The sequence below is a fragment of the Saccopteryx bilineata genome, chromosome 3, assembly GCF_036850765.1.
Source record: "Saccopteryx bilineata isolate mSacBil1 chromosome 3, mSacBil1_pri_phased_curated, whole genome shotgun sequence".
NCBI lineage: Eukaryota > Metazoa > Chordata > Mammalia > Chiroptera > Emballonuridae > Saccopteryx > Saccopteryx bilineata.
In genome coordinates, this window is record NC_089492.1 from 12,984,985 (window position 1) to 13,007,761 (window position 22,777).

At 49.8% G+C, this 22,777-nt stretch overlaps 1 protein-coding gene across 6 annotated transcripts in view; it reads left to right on the plus strand.

Moving 5' to 3' along the window:
* Positions 1 to 22,777, plus strand: part of MTSS1 (MTSS I-BAR domain containing 1) — a 158,653-nt gene that overhangs the window by 78,212 nt on the left and 57,664 nt on the right. The window contains exon 1 of one of the 6 annotated variants that reach the window (XM_066265687.1): positions 13,655 to 13,806. The exons of the other annotated variants lie outside the window; for them this stretch is intronic. Coding sequence (XP_066121784.1) covers positions 13,689 to 13,806 — 118 coding nt within the window. The 5' untranslated portion in view covers positions 13,655 to 13,688. Of the gene's footprint in view, positions 1 to 13,654; positions 13,807 to 22,777 lie in introns of those variants that run through there. 6 annotated transcript variants of the gene reach the window in all.

Below are 22,777 nucleotides of genomic sequence, written 5' to 3' on the forward strand. Positions count from 1 at the left end.
TTTTTTTTTTTTTTTTGTATTTTTCTGAAGTCAGAGTGGGGAGGCAGTCAGATGGACTCCCACATACGCCCAACCGGGATCCACCCAGCATGCCCACCAGGGGGCAATGCTCTGTCCATCTGGGGCATTGCTCCATTGTAAGCAGAGCCATTCTAGTGCCTGAGGCAGAGGCCATGGAGCCATCCTCAGCGCCCGGGCCAACTTTGCTCCAGTGGAGCCTTGGCTGTGGGAGGGGAAGAGAGATATAGAGAGGAAGGAGAGGGGGAGGGGTGGAGAAGCAGATGAGCACTTCTACGTGCCCTGACCAGGAATTGAACCCGGGACTTCCACACGCTGGGCCAATGCTCTACCACTGAGCAAACTGGCCAGAGCTCTAAAATAGTTTTGATCTTAAATTGCGCATTGACTACAGATGGTGGTGACCAAATAGATATAAGGGTATGTGTGTGTTACTTAGTATTTGACGAGCCATTGACTGGACATCTAGATTTGAGGCCTCTCTCTCTGCTACTGCGACTTACCTGTGTGACTTCAGATGATTTGCATACATTTTCTGGGTCTCAGTCTTTTCGTCTAAGCTGGATCATGAACTCTGAAGTACCTTCTTTTTTTAGTCACCTAATAGGGAAATCCTTCATCTTCTGCATACACTCTGTATTTCTCAGCCGTGGTAGGCTTTGCCAGCAGATATACCACTGGGCTGTCTGTGTAGGAAGGAGCTGGATTTTCCAGTGTATTGTTGGAAGGTACTCCGTATACTGGAGGAATGCCAACATACAGTGGTATAGAACAGACAATGGTATAGAACCATCCTCTTCCATCCTATAGCCACTGGTCAGTATATGAATGTTCTAAATGTAGCCACTCAAAACGGGGCTGAGCTGAGTTGAAATGGATTTTATACATGTTGGATTTCAAAGGCTTCATATTAAAAAATTAAACTGTTTTGTTAATAAAATGTTTGTTGATTGTATATTGACCTGACAATATGGTGGATAGGACAGGTTAAATAAAATATGTTATTACAATTATTTTCTGCTGTTTCTTTTCATGTTAATATGGCCACTAGCAATTTAAAAATGACTCACGTGGCCCACACTATATTTCTCATGGGCATTGGTATTGTATAGAAGAAAATCCTGTTCTGGCCAGGGAATTGGAAGAGATGTTCTCTGGGTCCTGCCTAATTGTTAAGGAATGTACAATTCTGAGTGGACAGGGTTGGAGGAGGAGGAGAGAAGGGAACCCTCGGGGTGGATGAAGTGAGGAGTACTGGTCAGGAATGGGGAGGTGACTTTTGAACTGAGTTTTGAAGTTGGAGCATGAAAATCCTTCCAGGAACATGAAATGGACAGAATGGGAATCTCTAACAGAGGAGCAGTGGCCCACCCATCCCCACTAAGAGTAAGTGGGGGTCTGGGGGGGACCACAGAGCAGCTCTCCCTCCAGGATGGATGGCGTGCCTGACACCTCCCATTAGGAAAGCGTGAAAGCAGCAAACTGGAAGTCACGGTGTCCCCTGATCTTGGATCAGGATGACCCACACTCCTGCGATTTCCTGTTACCAAGTCCCCCTAGGATGATTTAGCAAGTTCTTCCTGAGCGAGGGTGTTTTTCTGCTGGGTGTCAGCTGGGACTGACCCAGTGGAGCCTTACGTCCCAGAATAGTTGAAATAACTGCTTTTCTTGTGAAAGCTTTCACATTGTTCTTTATCTGGTCTGTGGTTTCGGGGAAGGGCCCTTCTGCATGCAGGCACCGTCAGCTGCCTTTGTTTAGAAGGCCGAGCTCTGGAGAAATGCTTTGACTGTGACATGTTCCCAGCTGTAGCCTTCTGTGGCACAGCAAGGCCAGGGGAACCGTGTTTGGTAGCCAGAGGCAGGTGGAGCACTTCAATGTAATGTCTGTTATGTATAATATCTAACACCTGAATGTGTGTTAAAGACATGCTCTTTGAGAGGGGGCAAGTCAAATTCAACTTCGCGTTTCAGACTCCCACGTGTGACGGACTGGTGCGATCCACTTACTTTGTGGCATGTTATCAGCTAAGCCAGACATCCTTTTGAAAAAAGCCTCTTGTTGCCTGGTGCTTTCATACTGACATCCTAGGAGGTGTCCTTTCTTAGGTTATAATTAAAAAAAAAATGCCGTGTGCATGTTTGGGGAATGACTGCGCAGATGGCAAGCAAAATGTGGTCCAAAGATTTCGCTTTAAGTCAGGCAGATCCGCTTCAGCAAAGAGCAGTAGCCGGCATTTATGGGCACTTTGTGCAAACACTGTTCTGAGCACTTGACATGTATTATCTCGGGCCTCATGACAACCCTGTGAGGTAGGGTGCTGTTATTTCCTTGTCACAGGTGAATGAACTCGGGCAGAGAAGGTAAATGAACATCCCCAAGGTCAATGGCTAGGGGGTAGAGGAGTTGAAATTCGAATAGAAACCCTAAACAGTTGTTAACTGAGCACCTGTATTCACTACCAAGCGCACGCTGGGGCTGGCAGTGCATACGGAGTGGTGGGTAAGTGAGAAAGTGGTGACCTTGCTCCCAGGCCACACCCCCTTTCTGGACCTCAGTTTCCCCAGCTGGAAAGCCGACACCCGCATCCTCTGCTCACCTTACAGGATTTGATTTTCAGGCCCAGTTGTCCTAAGGCAGGGAAGTGTGGCGTTCAGGGGAAGCTTGGGTTGATGGAAGGCCCTGCATGGCTTTGGATTGCAAATGTCAGAGGAGAGTGGGTGGCAGTGGGGGCGCAGTGAGGAGACGTGGCTGCCCCCGGCCTAGGACCTCGTCACGGTTAGCCATGTCCGGCGCCTGCCCTGCGCCACATTCTGGTGGTCTGGCTCCTGGTCGTCGCCGTGTGCCCTGGCTGGAGTCACCCCAGCCTGAAGCCACGGGAGCCATCTCTCAGCCCTTTAAATATAATCTCTCTGAGCTCTGGGTGGCTCGTGGCGGGGCTTGGTCACTTGCTGTCTGTCTGTTGATAAGGTTAAACACGCAGTGTTCGAAGTCATCCTCTGGGTGGCTGAGCTCTGGGTCTTTTCTGTATCCAGAAGGTGGCCTTGCGTTTGATTGGAAAGATTCTTTCCTGAAACAATTCACAGTATTTTTCCCAGGCTCGAGAACATAAAATCCTGAGCCTTAACTTTCTGTGACTCAGCAAAGCCAGAGCACTGCATCTCTTCGTTGGGTTATAGTGCCAGGGTCCTTTCAGGGTCAGGGTGACAGGCACCTTAATGACCGAGGGTGAGTAGCTCAGGGATTCGTATTTAGTACTCAGTTCTTACTCAGGTAACCGTGGTTGGGGAAGGGTAGGGGGTGGATCATTGGCATGAATGGGACACCTTGAGGAGTCCCAGACCTGGTTCTAGAGCCTGGTTTTCATCATGCCTCCATGTCTGATCCATACCTGTGAGCTAGGTATGGGTGCCCTAACCGTACAGCCGGGGGAGGCGAGGTGCCAGGTCATGTTGTTGTCATGGAAGCTGATGAGAAGCACAGCCCCCCACCCCCCCACCCCCGCTCCAGGCCCCTGTCCCCTCTGTCCATTGTGGCACATGCAAGCATTGTTTAGGTTAAGGGCTGCTTCCTGCTGATAATGTCACGTACCTCCTAGAAGTTTAAATGCTTTTGTACCATTCAGGGCAAACATTTTTCTACAAAGACCACAGAGTATATATTTGAGACTTTGAGAGCCACGGAGTCTTTGCTGCAGCTGCTCAGTCCTGCTGCTGTAGAATGAAAGCAGCTGTAGAAAATAGGTGACTGGATGGGCCTGGGTGCATTTCAGTAAAACTTTATTAACAATGGACCTTAAGCCTTGATCCTGTGTTCTGTTATCAAATATATGTGTATTTAGTCATATTTCAGAAAACTCATGGCATTGCCTTATTTTTACAGCTGACCAACTAACCTATGAAAAAGTGAGAAATTGTTTATTCTTAGTACTTGTGAAATTAACTAATACATTATAATGGAGATAGAAGGAATGGTATTATTCAAACCCCCCCCATGTGCACACCTTTTTTTTTGTATATTAGAACCTACTTTATTTACTGAGAATAAAAACTGGTAAACATAGAAACTGTAGTATCGAATAAAGACAAAAAAAAAAAGAGAGGAACTATCACACCAAAGACTTCAAATCTAGATGTATTCATACACAAATTACATAACACATACATAAAACATAAATGTTATGAAAATGTAGGTGTAGTTTGAAGTAGTTCTTGAAAATGTACATAAATCCCTTCTATTTAAAGAAGGTATGTGTAATGGTGCAGATTTCTTTTAAACCATTTAGAAAATAGCTATTAGCTCTAATCCAGTGTGTTATAAAGCGGGTGTTGTCTCATTAACACGAGGTGTTACCAGTGTTCTTTTCACTCTGCCAGTTTACTGGTCAGAGCTCCTCCCTGCCCCCTTTTTTCTTTCTGGTAATTACATAGAGCAGAAGAATGACAGGAGTTACCCTGCAGGATCCACTGAGTCTGTTATGTAGCTTTAGTTCTCACTACAGCTGACCGAAATGGGTTCCACTATATCCCCATTTCATAGGTGAGGAAACTGAGGCTGAGAGAAACAGAGTCCATTGACTGTTTTCGTATTATCTTGGAAGAACGCAGAAGGAAAGTGAGGCTGTCTTAAGAGATTCATTTTTCCAAACTGGGTGAGTTCATGCTTAGGGTACAAGCTGAGGGTCTGCCTGGAGGTCTAGCAGGTTGAAGGCTTGTTAGTTGGGCCATTGAAGATGGATTGTTGGCCGGAAGATGGGAATGAGCTTCAACGGTTTGAGAAGGCTGAGCCGACTTTGGGCACTGCTTTCAAATAGAGATGTTTTTCTTCCCAGAGTCCAGTGTCCCTTCTCATAATTGTGGGTGTGTCGTCCTAGCACGCAGAGCTTTTGTAAACAAAAAATCTACCGAGTAAGTGAAAGCTTGATCTGCTGCCATTGATTCATTAAGAAAATGTTTGTGAAGATGTGCTGAGCTTCGAGCTTTCTGTCTCTGCCTGTTTTCACTCATTTCACTTCCACCTTTGAAGGCATGTATGCTGCACCTGCTTCCTTTCAGAGTCTAAACGTCTTTCCAGTTAACTGTGAATTTTACGGAATGCTGAGTACTTGAAATCAAACCATGTGGTTGTCCTTCTGGAACTATTTCCAGTTTAACTTTCTGAGGCTTGCTATTTATTGAAAACTAAATGTAAATAATTTACCTTTTCTGCTGGATTTAGGTGGCTATACGTTTCTCTGCACCTTAAAAAAAAATCACACTTGGCCCTGGCCAGTTGGCTCAGCGGTAGAGCGTCAGCCTGGCGTGCGGGGGACCCGGGTTCGATTCCCGGACAGGGCACATAGGAGAAGCACCCATTTGCTTCTCCACCCCCCCCCCCTTCCTCTCTGTCTCTCTCTTCCCCTCCTGCAGCCAAGGCTTCATTGGAGCAAAGATGGCCCGGGCGCTGGGGATGGCTCCGTGGCCTCTGCCCCAGGCGCTAGAGTGGCTCTGGTCACGGCAGAGCGACACCCCAGATGGGCAGAGCATCGCCCCCTGGTGGGCAGAGCTTCGCCCCTGGTGGGCGTGCCGGGTGGATCCCGGTCGGGCACATGCGGGAGTCTGTCTGACTGTCTCTCCTCGTTTCCAGCTTCGGAAAAATACAAAAAAAAAATCATCACACTTGTGCTATTATATCCTTATTCTCAGTAACTACAACTGGGTGGAAGAGGAAAGAAAATAGATTTATCCACCCATGAGTCAGTTTTTGTTTAACATTTGGGACCAGTACTTTCTTAATTCTCTTCTGCTTGTCTTTTTTTCCTTTTATCCTGACTCTGTTCTCTCTGTGCTCATTGCTAAAATCAGAATTCATTCATCTTTGGATAAGGAAACCTCTGATTCAGCATTCTGATTCACTTATTTGGGCTGGTTGAGCCAAGCAAGTTACCAAACTGAAGGGTGTTTAGAATTCTGCCACCAGACCAGTTGTTCATTTATCCATCCATCCATTTATCCATCCATCCATTTATCCATCCATCCATCCATCCATTTATCCATCCATCCGTCCATTTATCCGTCCATTCATCCATCCATCCATCCATCCATCCATCCATCCATCCATCCATCCATCCATTTATCCATCTTCAGAGCTTTCGACTTTGAAGTGTGTTGCCAGGCATTGTGGGAGAAAGGTAGATGAGGCAGAGAAGTAACTCTTTTATTGAGCAGTTCTGTGTTCCAAAGCTGTGATTGAGTGCTATCTATATGTTCTTAATGAATTTTTGTAGCAGCTGCATAAGGAACACTGGTTTAACCATTCGTTACAGGAAGTGAGGCTCATAGAGACCCAGGACTTGCCAAGGTCGTGGTTACACTTGAGCCAGTGTTTGTTGGGTCTCACCTTTTCTTCTGCTCTCACACTGCTCTGCTTTCTGATGGAAACACTGTGTTTTCCCCACGGTGCTTAGAGGTGTCTGTGATAGATGTGTCTTCACTGGCCGGCAGTGGGCCTGCTGGCCAGAGTGACTGGCTGTCTGTCCTCCAGTCCAGGGCAGGGGACTGTGACTGTTCTCTCGCCTGTCCCCTACCTCATCTGCCTCATCCAGAGGAGTGCTCTGCTTACTGACCAGTTGGGCATCTTTTCTCCAGAACTTCTTTTTGCAGCTTATGAAATTTGACTATGAAGAGAACAGTTGTTTTTCTGAAAACTACATTAGGTGTTTTGGAAAGACTTGAAAAACAAATTACAAAAAAAAATCCCTGCTGTTGTAGGTGTGGTTGAGATGCATCAGAATAAACAAGGAGGGGGTGGTTAAACTTGAGAAGGATTCTTCTCTTGGCAAGTACTGAAACGCCCCTTGAAGGAGTCTGCACTTGGACATTACGGGGTGTGGCTTTTGCTGGAAAGACCACAGAACTCCAATCAGCAGATCCACACTCCAAAGGAAATGGCCCTTCACCACGAGATTGTAGAAGGAATGTGTTAAGTTCAAGTGAATGTGTATATGTATAACTTCTGAGTCCTCTCCTGCTCTGACCTCTTGAAATAATCAAACAGCCGTCACACCAGACAGGTAGTCTTCCTATTGAACCAGAGTGATGGCGTCTCACAGCCTCACCTCCTGCTGCTTGGTGAGAAACAGAGGGAAGAGGGATAGAACAGTGAGTCGGCTGGGGAGGGGGGTGTCACGAGATCAGGGTTCTTTCCCAGCTTGACCCACCCCCAGCTGGGAGACCTAAGGGGAACCACTCTGTTTCCTCATCTGTAAAATGGGATGAATGGCTTCTACAGCTGGGGAGAGTCCAGCTAGTAAACAGTAGATGTGAAAGTGCCTTTCACATAATAGATGCTCATTAAATGTCACTTGCATGTGCGATGAGCTCATCATATTGGTCTGTCTTTATAATGCCTGCTTTATTTACTATTATGATTACCAGTTAGTGAGGCAAGCAGGTTAGCAAGACTACTAGGTTAGGCTTCCCAGATCCCAAGTTTATGAACATTTAGACAGTAACAGTCTTCCCACTGTATAGAAATCTGCAAAGCCAGTTACTACTGTCGGGAAGGTGTTGATGAAACAGTATGGACATGCTTTTATAGCAGTGTTTACACACGCTGGTTGTGAGAATTTTCTGTCTTCATTACAGCAGATATCCCAGGACCTCAGGTCACCAACGCCTTCCTCACCTAGCTCATCGCTGTGTGTGCGTTTGAGAACTGGAAGTCCTTTTCTTGTTGTTACAAGGCATAGTGAATACTTGCCAGCTTAGCCTTTTGATGAATTCAGACTGGCCTTCCAGAGGCAAAGAAGACTTTTCCTTCATGGGAGGGGACTATTTCTGTGTTTCCAAAAGATCTTTGTCATTTGTTTGCTTGTAACGCGATAGTAATTACTAGTGATTAGGAAAAGCATCCTCCTCTGCCAACCCACTCTTTTGTGGCCTCAGGATCCTTGTCACCCTCCTGGGTCCTGACCGGAGTGGTAGGAGACACATATGTCTGTGATGGGTGTTCATTTTTAAACTCTTCGGCTATTAAAAGGGAAGCATTTCAAGGATAGCTCAGCTTCATGCTTGAGTGGCGGTGATCCGCTCTGTGGCCTTGTCCCTTGTCCCGGAACTCGGAGGAGACAGAACCGCCCTGAGGATGTGAGGGGAGCAGGTGTCTGCTTATCCCCCACGGACCCCGCAGTCCCCTGCAAGTGTTCCAGAGGGCACGGAGCTCTGCCCAGGAAGGAACTTCTGAAATGGAATGTCCGACAGGGATCCTCCTTCCTGTTCCACAGGACACTGTTCTCATTCCAAGCTTATTTTTGGAGCATTTGGCCTTCCTTTGAAGACCCGTGCAGCAGCCTGACTAGATCCTAACATGGGGCCGGCTTGGGGTCGTGGATCTGATCACAGACGCTTGTGCGCTATGCCTGTTGACTGGATCTTCTCCACTGTTTGAAGAGAAAGGCCCTTAAAATTGGGAAGCATTGTTCAAGCTTTCCACCGTCTGTATCATGAACTTTGACATTTCCTCTGATGTTTCTGATAAGGTAAAAGAATCACAACGAACGTCTTTGTTAGATGTATTGTCAAAGGCCACCGTCTCTGACTTAAAGGGTAATGTCGTAAAGGAAGTCCGTGTCATCTGTCCTAAAAAGATAGAGGAATCACAGAATTTTATGAGACGGAAGAGACCCTGTAGGAAAAAGTTCTCGGGCGATGGCAATACCCTGGGCCCGACCGGGGTTAGTCCACCTCCTGTAAACTCGCATACCAGTTTCATCTCCTTAATTGATCTAACTTGTGTATGGGTCTTCCATGAGAGTGGGCTTTGAGGACTGATTTGTTTTTATGTTCTCACCGCAACTGTCACACTGGCCTCCGTAAATGTTTGGATGGCATCAACAAACGGGCGAGTGCATACGTCTAAGCTGTAAGCTGTGAAACCCGCCTTTTCACTTTCTGGGGCACTTAAAAGACGCCCTTCACTTAAAAGACCCGTCAGAAGAATATTGCTTTGCATGAAGACTCTGAGGCCCAAATGTGACACAGACATTCCATCGCTGCCAGGATCTGAATGGAGATGACCACCGGTCTCCTGCCGCTGGGCCAAGGCCAAGGCTGTGCAAGCGCCCTCCCCCACCCTCTCCCCCAGCCTGCTGCATTTCTGCACGTGGTTCGTGCTCGTCTTCTGGTACCAAGGCCCCAACCGGCCCATCCCCGTCTGAGCCCTTGTGTTCCACTTCTTCCTTCCTGTGGGAGAAGGCCCCTCGGGGCGCAGCCCCCGGCCCAGCCTATTCAGGCCTCTCACCCGGTACGTCCCTCACTCAGGATTGGCTGTGAGCGTGCGTGTTCTTTAGTGTCCGCACCTGAAACCTTGCTTGATTCTGTTCCTTCTCTAGTGACCACCCCATTTCCCTCTTCCCTTTCACAGAATATACCGTTGGCAGGGATTGGATTAACACATCAGTTCAGTAAAAGATCTTGCCATCCTAACCCGAAGCCCCTTGAGGGAGCAGGACGGCGCTGTAGAAAAGCACAGTCAAGGGCGCTTGCTGCGCAGTGGACCGTCCGGAGCCTGGCGCTCACTCCTGTGACTTTAGCAGGGCCACGACTTCCCGACCTTTCCGGGTCCGTGTCTAAACTTTCCTCAGTTGGTTTGCTAGGTGGGTGGAGGGGCCACATAAGATACAGGCAGGGCACACAGCAGAAGATTGAAAACAATCATTCCTCCTTTAGCCCTTTCCACAGACGCTGGAGGAGAGTCCCATCTTGGCTCTGCGTTTCATACTTTTGAATTGTAAATGACGTGAGCCTGGAAGGCCTAGACATTGATGACCTCGGTGGAGGCAGTTGCTGTTGGCTGCCTGTCTCTAGCACATGCTGACCGTGGGTTCCTCTAAAGAAGCCTGAAGGTCACTGTGCAAGGTCATGTTAGGGCAAAGAGCGCCACGTGCCACCAGGGGAAGCAGCCCCCTCTCCAGGGCACCCTCTCCAGTGGCACTGGTGTGTCCTGTTCACTGTACAGGAATGCTTGGAGACCCTTGACCTACGGGACCTGGGGCTCAGCCGGGCAGCCGGGGGCATTTCCTCGGCGAGGAGCATGAGGCTGGGTGATCACAGCCAGATGAATGGGGCGGGGCTCTCGGGCAAATAAGGCTTAAGTTGTCATAGCTGTCAGATTGATCGTGTCCCGTCAGCTGCCCTTTGGAAGACTCGATGAATGTGAGCTGCCCGAGTTAATAACCTTTGTTACATTTTCCTAGTGTTTGGAGTCCCCAAACACGTTTAATGAAGGAGGAACAACAAAGCATTCTGGCAGCAGCTGCGATTAAACCCGGAACCCGTGTCCAAGGCTGCCTTGGACTTTGTGCTCACAGTCCTAGGAGTCTTGCAAGGAGATGGTCTCACCCCTGTGCCGTCGCCTGAGCGTGTGCGTGACCTCCCTCAGAGACTCATTCGGGCACTTGGTTTAGGGCACTTTTCCGGTTTTGTTTTGTTTGGGGTTTTGTTTTTTTTTTGCCCAGATGAGAAAGAATCTTGAGACTATGCAACCTTACTCATTATTTTATTTAACAACCAGATGGAAAGCACGATAGCATTCTAATAAAGTAGAAATCAGGGAGCTGTAAAATAAGTTAATTCCGCCTCGAAATAGGGCAGTTGCGTCAGAGACACTAGCTGCTCAGGACAGCCATGCAGCAGCGCCTACTGTCTGCTGGTTCCTGCGGTGCTGGGGCGGGCTGGGGGTGCGTGTGAGGATGAAGACGCCATCCCTGAGCCCCAATCAGCTAAGTGTGACAGATGGGAGATAACCGGAAAGTCGCTAATGAGAGTAGATACGTGACTGTGATGAGGATTTTCAGGGCTCTGGATGGGGGGGGGGGGGGGTAGGCATGGGGGATTTTACGGAGATAGGGGTGTTGGGGCATTTGGCTGGGGGAGTCAAGCATTACAGATTTCTCTCTTTACATATAAATTTATAGCTGGGCTTTGGAGCGAAGAAGTCCCTAGTCGGCTTAAACATCAAGGACCGCAGCCATGTTCCTAGGACTAAATGTAGTTGACCAGTTCTCCGAAAGGGAGCCCATGGCAGGCCACCCCTGCCTGTGTCCACTCACCTTAAGAGTTTATTTCCCAAGGGGACCTAGCGTCGGTCTGCCCTCTGTGACTTGTTCTCTGCGTTTGTCTGTTTCCTCTTTTCTCCCAAATGCCATTTCTTTGTTGGGGTTTTTTTTCCTCTTTTTTAACCCCAAAGTGAGGTTTCCTTACTTACAGGATGAAAGAGAGAGGAGGGAAGTAATGTTTGGAGGGTAAATGAGTAGGAGTTGAGCACCTTTTATGTTCCAGCTCCAAGCTTGGCAGTCAAGTGTTAGCTGACAAGACCCCTGGAGAACGTCCAGTGACCCGTCCAGTGGATGAGGGTGCACTCAGAGAAGGCTTCCTTGTTTTGTATAAACAAAAAGTTGAGGTTTCGTTATTTTGTAAAAATGAAAAATTCACCGGGGCTCTTTAAAATCATTTGCTGTTTTTGTTGTTGTTGCTGTTAATACACACAGACCAGAGCTTCTCAAACGCTGGTGCACGTAGGAACCACTTGGATCCTGTAAGGTGCGGATTCTGACTCAGCAGTCTGGGGTGGGCCCCGACTGCTCCTGCTGACCCGGGGTTGACTGCCAAGGCCATGCACCGCACAGCTGCTGGTGGGCTGGTTTCAGCAGCAGGGAGAAAAGGGACTGAGGTGAAAGAAATGGGCAGGTTTGCTGCTCTAGTCAGCTGAGCACACAAATCAGGCTGGTGACTTGTGTCTTCCAGGTGTCACTGGTGCCTTTGGTGGTAGGGGTGTGTCCTTAGTGGCAGATGAAGTTCTGGTTTTTTGTTTGTAAGCAGTAAGACAGTGTGGTTTGGGAGGATGAGGAAAGAGTACAAAGAAATGGAGAATTGGGCATTTTAATATCTCATTTAAAAGAGGGTCTGTCCAGCTGTCCCCTTTTATTATATAAGACACCCCCCAGTGGGTGCCTGAGATGGTGGCTAGTACCTAACCCTAAACATACTGTGTTTTCTTCTGTACGTACATACCCGATAAAGTTTAATATATAAATTAGGCACAGGAAGAAATTAACAACAATAACTAATAGTACAATAATTATAGCCATAACCTATAATAAAAGTGATGTGAATGTGGCCTCCCTCTCTCCCCCAAACTACCTCATCGTACCGTACTCACCGCTTTGTGTGATGTGAGATGATACAGTGCCTCCGTGACAAGGTGACGTGAACGGCGTAAGCACCATGACATAGCGTTCGGCCACTGTCAGGTGGACTTGAACTCAAGCACTGTGGTTGTGACCCTCAGGGACTAGTGGGCGGGGCTCACTCAGAGGGGACACACTGGACAAGGGGGTGACTCACGTCCCAGGCAGGAGGGAGCTGGACAGCCCGAGACCTCATCACAATGTTCAGACCCGGCGCATGATTTAAAACTTAGGAATTGCGTATTTCCAGAATTCGCCATTTAGTATCCTTGGACCGTGGCTGACCAGGGGCAACAGAAACCACGGGAAGTGGAACGGCGGATAAGGAGGGACTTCTGTACGTTACCCTTCTCACTGGAGAAGGTCATGGCCGTTTTGCCATTCTGATTAGTTTATACCTTCATGTGTACACTTGGATCTGGATTCCAGCTTCACGTGGGAGAGAAGTGTAAGGCCTACCGGAAAGTTCTGTCCGTTTTGGGAATAAAACAAAATACAAATTTTTCTTACTGTCAGTAAACTTTATTAAATAATATAATTGCCATTATTATCAATGATTTCTTGCCAGCGTGAGGGCAATTTGTATCATCCCATTTTTGAAAAATGTTTTATCTTTGGATGGGAAAAATGGAACCAGTGCTTGTTTGATATCTTCTTCATTTTTGAATTTTTTTGCCCTTCAAAAAATTTTGTAAGGACAAAAACAAGTGATCGTCGGAGGGTGCTAAGTCCGGGGAATATGGTGAATGCGACAGACATGCTTCTGTAGCATTTCTTCCTTGCTGAAATTCGTAAAAGTTACAGTGGCGTAAATGAACTTTATCAATAGCCATGGGTACGCTATCGCTTCACACATAAGACTAACGTGAATCAACTTTGTTTTAGTTAATTTGCTACGTCAGTATGTATACATTAAGTGATAAAAATAGAGAGGCACACATGCACCAAATAAACATGTGCTTACGTGTCAAAACTTGTTGTGATAGAAACAGACAGAACTTTCCGGTAGACCTGATAATTGTATTAATGACCTATGGAAGCTAATTTCACTTGCTCAACCGGTGTGGCTGCTGCTCAGATCTTTTGGGGGAAATCTCATCTAGAACCCCCACCAGAACTTGACCCAGTGTTGAATTAGAATCAACAAACATTATTTTAAAAACCATTTCTTTTTTTTTTTTTTAATTTTTATTTATTTATTTATTTTTTTATTTTTTACAGAGACAGAGAGTGAGTCAGAGAGAGGGATAGACAGGGACAGACAGACAGGAATGGAGAGAGATGAGAAGCATCAATCATTAGTTTTTCATCGTGCGTTGCAACACCTTAGTTGTTCATTGATTGCTTTCTCATATGTGCCTTGACCATGGGCCTTCAGCAGACCGAGTAACCCCTTGCTTGAGCCAGCGAACCTGGGTCCAAGCTGGTGAGCTTTGCTCAAACCAGATGAGTCTGCACTCAAGCTGGCGACCTCGGGGTCTCGAACCTGGGTCCTTCCGCATCCCAGTCCAACACTCTATCCACTGCGCCACCTCCTGGTCAGGCAAAAAAACCATTTCTTGTGGTAAGTCTTTGCCCACTGAGAGTGGGCTTTAAATTTTCCTTTTAGAAACAGGAGTTGGAGCCAAGAGACGGCTCCAACGTGGGTGGCCAAGCTGTTCAGTACCGTCAGTGACCAGAAGGGGCGTTGGGCTGCGAAGTCGTCGTAGAAACTGCTTTTCTTCAGTTACTTACACACCAATTTCTGGATACCGTTCTTACCTATGAGTTCCCCAGAGGTTTGAACAACAAGAGTTCTATTAAAGCCTGGGCTTCTCAGACACCAGCAACCATTTGGTTGGAGAAACTTCCAGTCTGGAGCAAGATGCACCTTATTTGCACTAACTCTGTGGTGACCTGTGTGCTAATGGAAGGCTGCACAGAGAGAGGGTCCTGCTCCTGTCTTCTTCTGTTCTGCTTGCTTTCTGTTCAGACCAAACTGGACAGACAGCTGCCAGCACCAGCAGTCTCCAGATCTCTGCTATCCCAGTGGCTACAGCGGAAGGCCAGGAGGGAGTAGGCAGTGACGGGGGCACCAGCACTGCTCACCCCCCACCCCCGTGTTTGGAGGACTGGGGATTTTATTCTCTAAGCAGTGGAGTCACCAGTGGGCACAGTGGGGTCAGATACGCCTTCCGAGGTTGGCTAAGGAAGCGATCCTGATGGTTTGAGCCGTGGAGGGACAGAGACTGGCAGACCCCAGGGCTTTCGTGACAGGAACCTGAGTGGTGGCTTTGGGAATGGAGTGAACAGTATGAGGCCAGGGACATCTCAGGACAGATGGCAAACCTGGGGATGAGTGAGGGACAGGGAAGAGTTGACCAGGACTCGAGGCCAGGTGCATGGTGAGGCCCAGAGGGCAAGCAGGGTGGTGACAAGGAGAGTGGCAGCTGGCCAGGGCAGGACCTGACCTTCACAGAGATGTTGGGCCCCTGGTGTGGACACCCTGCCTCCCCGTTGTGTGTGTACCTGCCCTTCAGGGTCTGGAAGGGCTCACCTGTTGTGAAACCAGTGCGTTCTGTTTGCTCGCTATGGTCACAAAGTACATTTTGTATCAGTGGGGAGATGCTTGGGTCAAGGTAGTGACCTTCGGTTGGTGCTGTTCTCAGCGACCTTCAGCTCAGGGAGTCTGCCTGGAATCAGAGTCCAGAAAAGCTGGCCTGTCCCTGTCTCTGGCTTCTGTGCCTTTGACCTCAACACCTAGAGTGAGCGAGGTGCCCTAGGCTCGAGGGCGAAGTGTGGGGTGCTGGCTGGGGAACCGTGTGAGCGCTCCCATTGGTCGTTATTGTCCTTTGCTCGTACGTGCGTGTGTTCGGCTCAGAGCATGGTTGGCAGCTGTATCCCGGTGATGACGCTCTGTTGAATCGTGTATTTGAGAACACACCGGTGGGTGGCGAGCGTTGCGACACGCCAGGGCCGAAGGTCTCCAGAATGATGAAAGCAGTGAGAGGCGGGACCTGTGACTTGGGTGCTAGCTTTAGATGTTGACGATAGCAGAGCCAACTCGTCACTCTCTCTTCTTGGTACCAGGTTACACACAGTATATGCTAAATGCTTGGTGTGCATTAAATTTTATTCTTACAACTACCTGTAAAAAAGTACCGCTTCACAGATGGGAGTGTTCAGGCCCGTTGGGCTTCACAGCTTGCTCCCGGTCACACAGCAAGTAAGAGGCAGGTTTTCCTGACCCTTCCCAAACCCATGCACTAGACTAGTGCTTGTCAAACTTTAAAATGCCTATGACTCGCCTGGGGTCCTATTGAAATGTGGGCTGTGCTGTAGGAGGGAGGCCTGGGGCAGGGGCCCCAGGTCCTGCTGCTGCTTTGTGGGTCCCACTGTGTTGCAAGCTTCTACACCACCTGGTATGTGGCTTCCTTTTGAATGTCACTTCCAGTGTTTGTAAACCGAGGACAGGAGCGCAATGATTATTTATCCCGCCTCCCGTAGACTTGCTGTGGGAACGGAGGTCCTATGTGTGAAATCCTTGTAAATCAACATGATGAAAAATATCAGCGGCCTCTCAACTTTTCCTCCCAGACCTCCCTCCTCCTCATCTTCCAGTCCTTTGCCTCTGTTCCTGCTCAAACCCCGTGTCCTCTTTATCCATCCCTGTGTGGGTGACAGCCATCTGTGTAATGTGGGCCCCCTGTCCGCTGATGGCTTTGTGGACGGGCGACTTGCCAGGAGGAGCGGTCACTCTCCATGTAGTCCAGCAGCTTCGGGTGGAGTGAGAGTGGGGCCTCCGGGTCCATGGCCTCTTTGGGCCCCGGGAGTAAACAGCCCACCTTTGAAGGTGATCTCTCCCAGGGGGAGGGGGTGGTGAGCTCTCCCCGGGCCATACTTCCTGGGATGCTGATTAAATGTGCTTGGTCTAGCAGTTTTAAGCAGTTCAAGGAGGAACTGTGTTCCTTGGAGCAGATGTGTTATTTCCAGGAAGGCTGAGACAGGACTCGGCACGCGGGGCGATGCAGAAAGCATGGCCTCCCCACGCCTGCCCCTCACCCCTCCAGTTCTCTGAAGGGTGAGTTCCACCCCACCCCACCCCCCGGGCGGCAGGCTCTGTTTAAGGTGTGTAACGTGTAATGTGTTTTAAAAGATTACAGTTAAAATGATGAGGATAAAAACCGTGACTGCTCAGAAAGGGGATGTTCTAGCTTGGGTAATTCGCTGAGGGAGACCCCTCGTTTTCTCAGGGTGCAAGAGAGGCTGTGCTGGGTGTGTCTGGGAGAAAGGAGCTTCCTGTCAGACAGGCTGAGGTGGGGGCTGTGTCTCGCTCTGTGCTGGGGTGGCGACAGTCCTGCTTCCCCTCCGCCAGGGCGGGAGGCCACGTAGGTTGGAGGTCTTAGCCATCGGCCAGTGTGGCTTCTACTTGAGACCTGTTCTAGGGAGGAGCTTGCACAAGGTCCAGCCAGAGTGTAGTTCAGTGCTTCGATCTTGGGTATCCGAGTCAGGTCCCCTTAGCCCTGAGTCCCCAGGCCTATCTCCCTGAGTCTGTTTCCTCCTCTATAAAATGGGGTGACAGGGTTTTTGGAAGAATTAAAATGAGTCACTGAGTGTACAGAGCGCAGGCCTGGGGCTGGCTCGTGAGTGCTCAGTATGTGAGATCTCAACACTAGCTCATTCCCCTCCTGGCCCCGGCACCATCTTGGTGAATAAAATTTTCCTGTAGATGGTCTAGGATTACCTAAAACTTACATGTGTTCCTTTCTGAGTGTGCCACAGTTTAAGGACACTTAAGGTACAAGCCTTGGAGCTAGACACCATTTGGGGTTGACTCCTAGCTTTAAGCACCTCTGGAGGTGGTCCCCACAGAGGTCTCCCCGTCTTCACAGTGGGTGGTGGGCAGCGTAAGACTCGACTCAGAGGGTTGCCAGGAAAATGAAATGAAATGATATAAAGTGCTTCTAACAGTTTGTCCATTATAGACATCCAGTCCGTGGAAGCTATTAGTAAGTTAGTAAAATGCCTGTGACTTGGATTTTCTGTCCAGCGCTCTCACCAGTGGGAAGAGAACCCCCTTTGGGATCAGGTACCATTGACGTTTGTGTCGCGAAAGCCTTGTTGTACCGACAGTGGGCTTGAAGGTGAGTGGGCCACGGCCCCTCCGGTTCTGCCACCTGTGTCTTCCTGGCCTTTTCCGGAGCCCCTGCCCCGGGGCGGCTGGGGGACCAGGGCAGCGGGTCCTGCTGGGCTCCCCTGCAGTTCCAGGTTCCCCGAGGGAGTTAGCTGTGGGGAGCAGGAGCCGGGGCCTTCCTGCCAATCAGGGTCATAAACGCCAGCCCGGGCTGGGGCAGCCTCCTGCTGCTGGCGTGTGCCGCGGGACTCTGTGTCCTGCTGGGCTCTGTGTCCTGTGGCGGTGGTGTAATTGGAAGGGATAATTGGCGCTGTGTTCTGGGAACGGGCTCTCAGAGCGGGAAGACCAGGAGCAGCTAGGGGGATGTCTTGAGGTTCAGACGTGCAGACGATGATGGAAGCACCCCCCCACCCCCCACTAAACCTTTAGCTTCTGCTCAAGTTGGGAAGCCGTTCTGGGCTTTTCCTCCTAGCTACTGTTCTCTCCGTAGGAAAGGGCTGTCCCTTGGAAATGGCAGTGTCACGGTTTTCTTTCCAGAGCACAGCTCACATCGCTTCTCTGCCCGTTGTTCCCTGGCTCCCCGTCTGTTGCCCACGGAAGTTTAGACCCCTCAGGCTGGCACCCAGGGCTGTTTTCCCTCCTCCCTGAGCTGTCTCTGCTTGCGTGATGTCCCTGGCGGCCACACGGAGCTGCTCAGCTCTGGTCCCAGCCCTCCCCCTTCAGGAGTGTTTACTGGTCCCCTCCCCTGTTTTCCTGGTCCCCTGGCGGCTCTTCCCCTTGGCGGTGGCTCTGTGTTGTGCAGGAGTTAAGAATGGGGATTTGGAGTCTTGATAGTCCTGCTTTGAATCCTGCCCCCAGCACATTCTTGTTTTGTGACTTTGGATAAGTGATGTCACGTGAGCCTCCGTCCCCTCCTCTGTAGAGGTGAGGTCCCTGCCTTGAGGGATTGTGGACAAGGAAAGGGTCAAGTGTCTAATGCAGGGGTCCCCAAACTTTTTACATAGGGGGCCAGTTCACTGTCCCTCAGACCGTTGGAGGGCCAGACTATAAAAAAAAACAACTATGAACAAATCCTTATGCACACTGCACATATCTTATTTAAAAGTTAAAAAAAAAAAAAGGAACAAATACAATATTTAAAATAAAAAACAAGTAAATTTAAATCAACAAACTGACCAGTATTTCAATGGGAACTATGATCCTCTCACTGATCACCAATGAAAGAGGTGCCCCTTGCGGAAGTGTGGCGGGGGCCAGATAAATGGCCTCAGGGGGCCGCATGCAGCCCGCAGGCCATAGTTTGGGGACCCCTGGTCTAATGCATGCAGTTAGTGCTCAGTAGGTGTGAACCCACGTAGTGATGAGGCTCTAACTTCTCCTTGGTAGTCAGCCCTCATCCTTCCAGTGCCAACTAACCAAGTGAACCCGTTTTAGCTAGGTAAGGTGGCTGCAGGTCTCCAGACAGCCCAAAGGCACCCTGAAGACACCAGGTCAGAGGTGCCGGGGTGCGGGAGGGGAGAAGCACCGCCTCACTGTCTCTGCTGAGAACCAGGCGGCTGCCTCTTGCGGCCCTGGAAGGTTTTCTCCGTGCACACATTGGCATGGATCGTGCAGCTGCTTCCTGGTAATTGGAAGGACTCCGGGTGAAGCAACATCCTGTGACAGGCTCGCTTCCAACCCGTGGGTGCCGGCCGGGCAGGGCTGGGAGCAGACTGCGGGCTCGTCAGCTGCTGTGACCCGCAGATGCCTCCGGAGACCTTTCTTAGTGACAGGGCAGTGTACATCAGTCCCTGTGACAGTTGCCATGTAGATGTGACCCTTGCTTTCTTTCTCTCCTGTCCCCTGGAGCAGATGCTGGGGTCACGTCCCGGGGAAGAAACTTAGAACCAGGTGTCCCAGACAGAACTTGCAGGGGCCCTCTGATCTGTCCCTGCCGAGCTGAGGTCATTTCTAGCCACATCCCATGCCCAAGTGCATCTCCTCACCTCCTTCCCAAGGGCAGGGGAAGCACCTTCCAACAAACTGCCGAATGGAATGAACTCTCTCTAGACCCCCCTCACCCTGCTCTGAGATTGCTCATTTCTGAACTTACTGCTTCTGAAGGTCCTTCCGACTGGGGCTGCCTTGACCACGGGGTTGTTTTTTAGCTGAAGCAGCCTGGCAGGAAGGCCCCTGGGAGGCTGTCAGTGGGGCTGGCCTAGCCCGGCACTGTGCGTATATAATAAGGTTCCCGAGAGAAGAGCTGCAGAAACCGGGAATGGCTCTGCACTGAGAGGTCACCCTGCCCCTGGAGGACCCACGCAAGCACAGCCTCCTCTCCCGTAGCCCTCAGGTTCGCTGTGCGCTTACTTTTGTCCGGTTCTTCATTTATTGTCATTATCATCATCATCACCGTCCTGCTTACACGTGGCCCTGGGGCCATACTTTGGTTTGAACCTCAGCCTCTCCCTTACTGTCATCTGGCTCTGCACACAGTAGATGCGTATTATGCTTTAGCTATAGTCACAGACTAGAAGTTGGCTTAAGTCACAGGCTGTAGAAGTTGACCCTGGAAGCCAATGGGGAGGTGCACGGAGGGAGTGGGGACATTGCATGGGTGTAATCCTGCCAGCTGGGCTTCTTGGACAGACACGTTGCCATGCATGACGGGTTTGCTCATGAAAATGGATGTAGCTTTTCCAATCGGCAGTGTCTGGGGTCTGTTCATCAAGAAATAAAAGGAACGGGATGTGTTTAAAGAAGGAAGTGTAGCTGAATTTGCAGCTGGGGCATTGAAACCCTTCCCCAAAGATCTCAAAGCTGTAGTGTTTGTGTGTGTGTGTGAGTGTTTGTGTGTGAGTGTGTGTGTGTGAGTGTGAGTGTGTGGTGCAGGGTGGGGGTGGGGGTGGGGGGCCTTAACCGGCCTTCTCTCCCCCGGCCAGGACCTGGCTGCCTCTAGGCGGGAGTAGAGTTGCCTCGCCAGCAGATGGTCTGTTCCAGCTAAACTGGGCCATGAAAGCCAGTGTCTGAAAGTGCTGGGCTGTCTGAAGTTTCAGCTTTGTCATCCTTAAGTTCTCAACCATACAGTCATTTCTCTGGATGGGACCTCTGCCGGTAAACAGGAATTGGAATTGTCAGGATGGGCTCCATGCAAAGATCAGAAGGATTCTGCTACTTGCCAAGAAGTGGGGGAGGGGACTCTACAGTTTGTAGTGTCTTGTCTTGTGATGTATCTCATATGTTTTTTAACTAGAATCTTCTGAGGCCGGAAGAGAGGCTCACTTTAAGGATGAGTACACTGAGGCTCAGAGAAATCCCCTCCAGGGTCACGTAACTGGCGGGAGGCAGAGCCAGGACACGAATCTGATTCTGCCCAACAGAGATGACAGCCCTGGACACAGTACCTTCTCATTCACTCTTCCTTGTGGCTCCCAAACTCAAAGCACTGCCCAGAAAACCATTTCCCTGGCTAAGGATGATTTGCATATTCAAATTTGAACCCCACACACCCGGGCTCTGACAGATTGAGGACCATGTGCTGCTGAGTTCTGTCACTTGGAGGACATGTAGGCATGTCATTTATAGAACCTATCTATCTATGAAACAAATACAATGAACTGAGCATCAGGAAATTTCCAGGCATTTGCCAGACATCTGCCATTTGTAATGTGGAGGGTAGGAAGGAGCTTTGTGTGTGGGCCTCATTCATTCCCATGCTCATACTTCCCAACTCTGGGCAAGCCCACCTCTTTGGATCAGTTTCCAGTCTCCTCCTCCCAGCTGTCTGCTGGTTGGTCTCCATTCATCCGAACAGACATTTATTTCAGCACCATCAACATCCCTGGCTCAGTACAGGGATATTTGGCCTTTCCGATGGCACCTGAGACTCGGCCAAACCAAGCTGCCTCCTCTTGATTTCCATGTTTGTTCAGGGAGCGCCCGGTTGAGGTCACCTGGACCTCGGATGTCAGACTGATGTGCGGGTCTTAGTCCTGGCTCGTTCATCACTCTCAGGCTCTCAAGCTGAACACGTGCTGCTCCCTAATGTTCTCCTGTACCCAGCCCTTCCTTTTCTCTTTGTCTGTCACACCACCTCCCGAGTCTAGACTGCTCTGGGTCTCCCCCTCTCTGCACTCGGGTCCGTGCCCTTCCCCGTTCCTCCAGTAACGGCCCTGCCCTACTCAAACACGTGGTGCTCGCTCTCTCGCCCCCTGTACACAGAGCAGTCTGGAGCCCTTTCATAGCTCCTGGTAAATCACGGGTACACGGGCCCTCCACCCCCACGCGTGCCCTAGCCCTTGAGCGCAGGGCCTGATTTGATCTCTTTTGTCCTGTACAGGCCTTCACACGGTGACAGGCCTTCTCAAATATGTGCTTGAGTACTGACTAGCGTGTTTAAATGGGGGTTGCAAGTCAGTGCCCCCCCCTTTGGTTTAAGCCAGTTTAGCCAGTGTTCATCAGTTCAGCCAGAGGAAGCCGTGGTTGATAGTGCCGATGGACCAACCAGGAGAGAGGAAGCAGTTTCCCTGCATTCCCAGGGAAGGGTAGCGTGGCCACTTACGTATTTTAGAAAGTGCTTCTTCTGCATGTTAGGCACTCTGTGGGTTTGTTTTCTGTTAGGCCAAATGCTTAAATTGGGTGGTTAATTTTATACATTTCACTCTCTGGGGCCAGTTTGTCAACGCAACAGAGGTTCACTGTGCAGATGGCTTGCTTTGGGAGAGGGTCAAGGCTCTGAACTATTTTGGACGCCAGGTTTATTCAGGTTTGGTGAAAAGAAAATGCGGTGTTCACAAAATTGAGTCTGATTACATTTTCCAATAATTTTAGCCTTTCGATATTGCTGACAAAGGTGATTGATCAATACCTTCCTGGGAAATACAACAAGTTAGATGGGTACACGTGGAGCACACAGGCAAGTGCTTCCATCCCCGTGGTCTTTGCGAGAACGCTCCACGTTTGTGCAAGTTCTGAGGACAACAAAGGAAGAGGCGGTTACCCGTTTTCAGTAGGGTAACCGTACCCTGAAACAGCTAAATTGAGTCGTTTTGGGAAATCTTTTATTGTTGGAATCCTTCAGATGGAACAGTTCCGACCAGATACCACAGGCATGCCCCCTCTCATGCCCACGACTGCAGCTCCCGGAAGGACTGGGAACAGCGAGTAGGTTGCGTTGTTCTTGGTCTTATCCGGGGATGGGATCGTCTGTAGTTGGACCTTGCGTTAGGCCTCCTCCCTTGTTTCCTTGTGGAAGGGCTTACCGGAGAGGTAAAGCCGGCTCACGGTAGCACGCCCCGCCCACTCCGAGAAACAAAACCCAACCCCAACCCGAGACCTGCACTGAGTGCCAAGGACCCGCTCACTCGCTTGCTCGCTCGCTGGAGGATCTTTGCGACTCTCCAAGGGTTAACCAGGACTTCTCTGGGAGAAGTGATAAGGAATA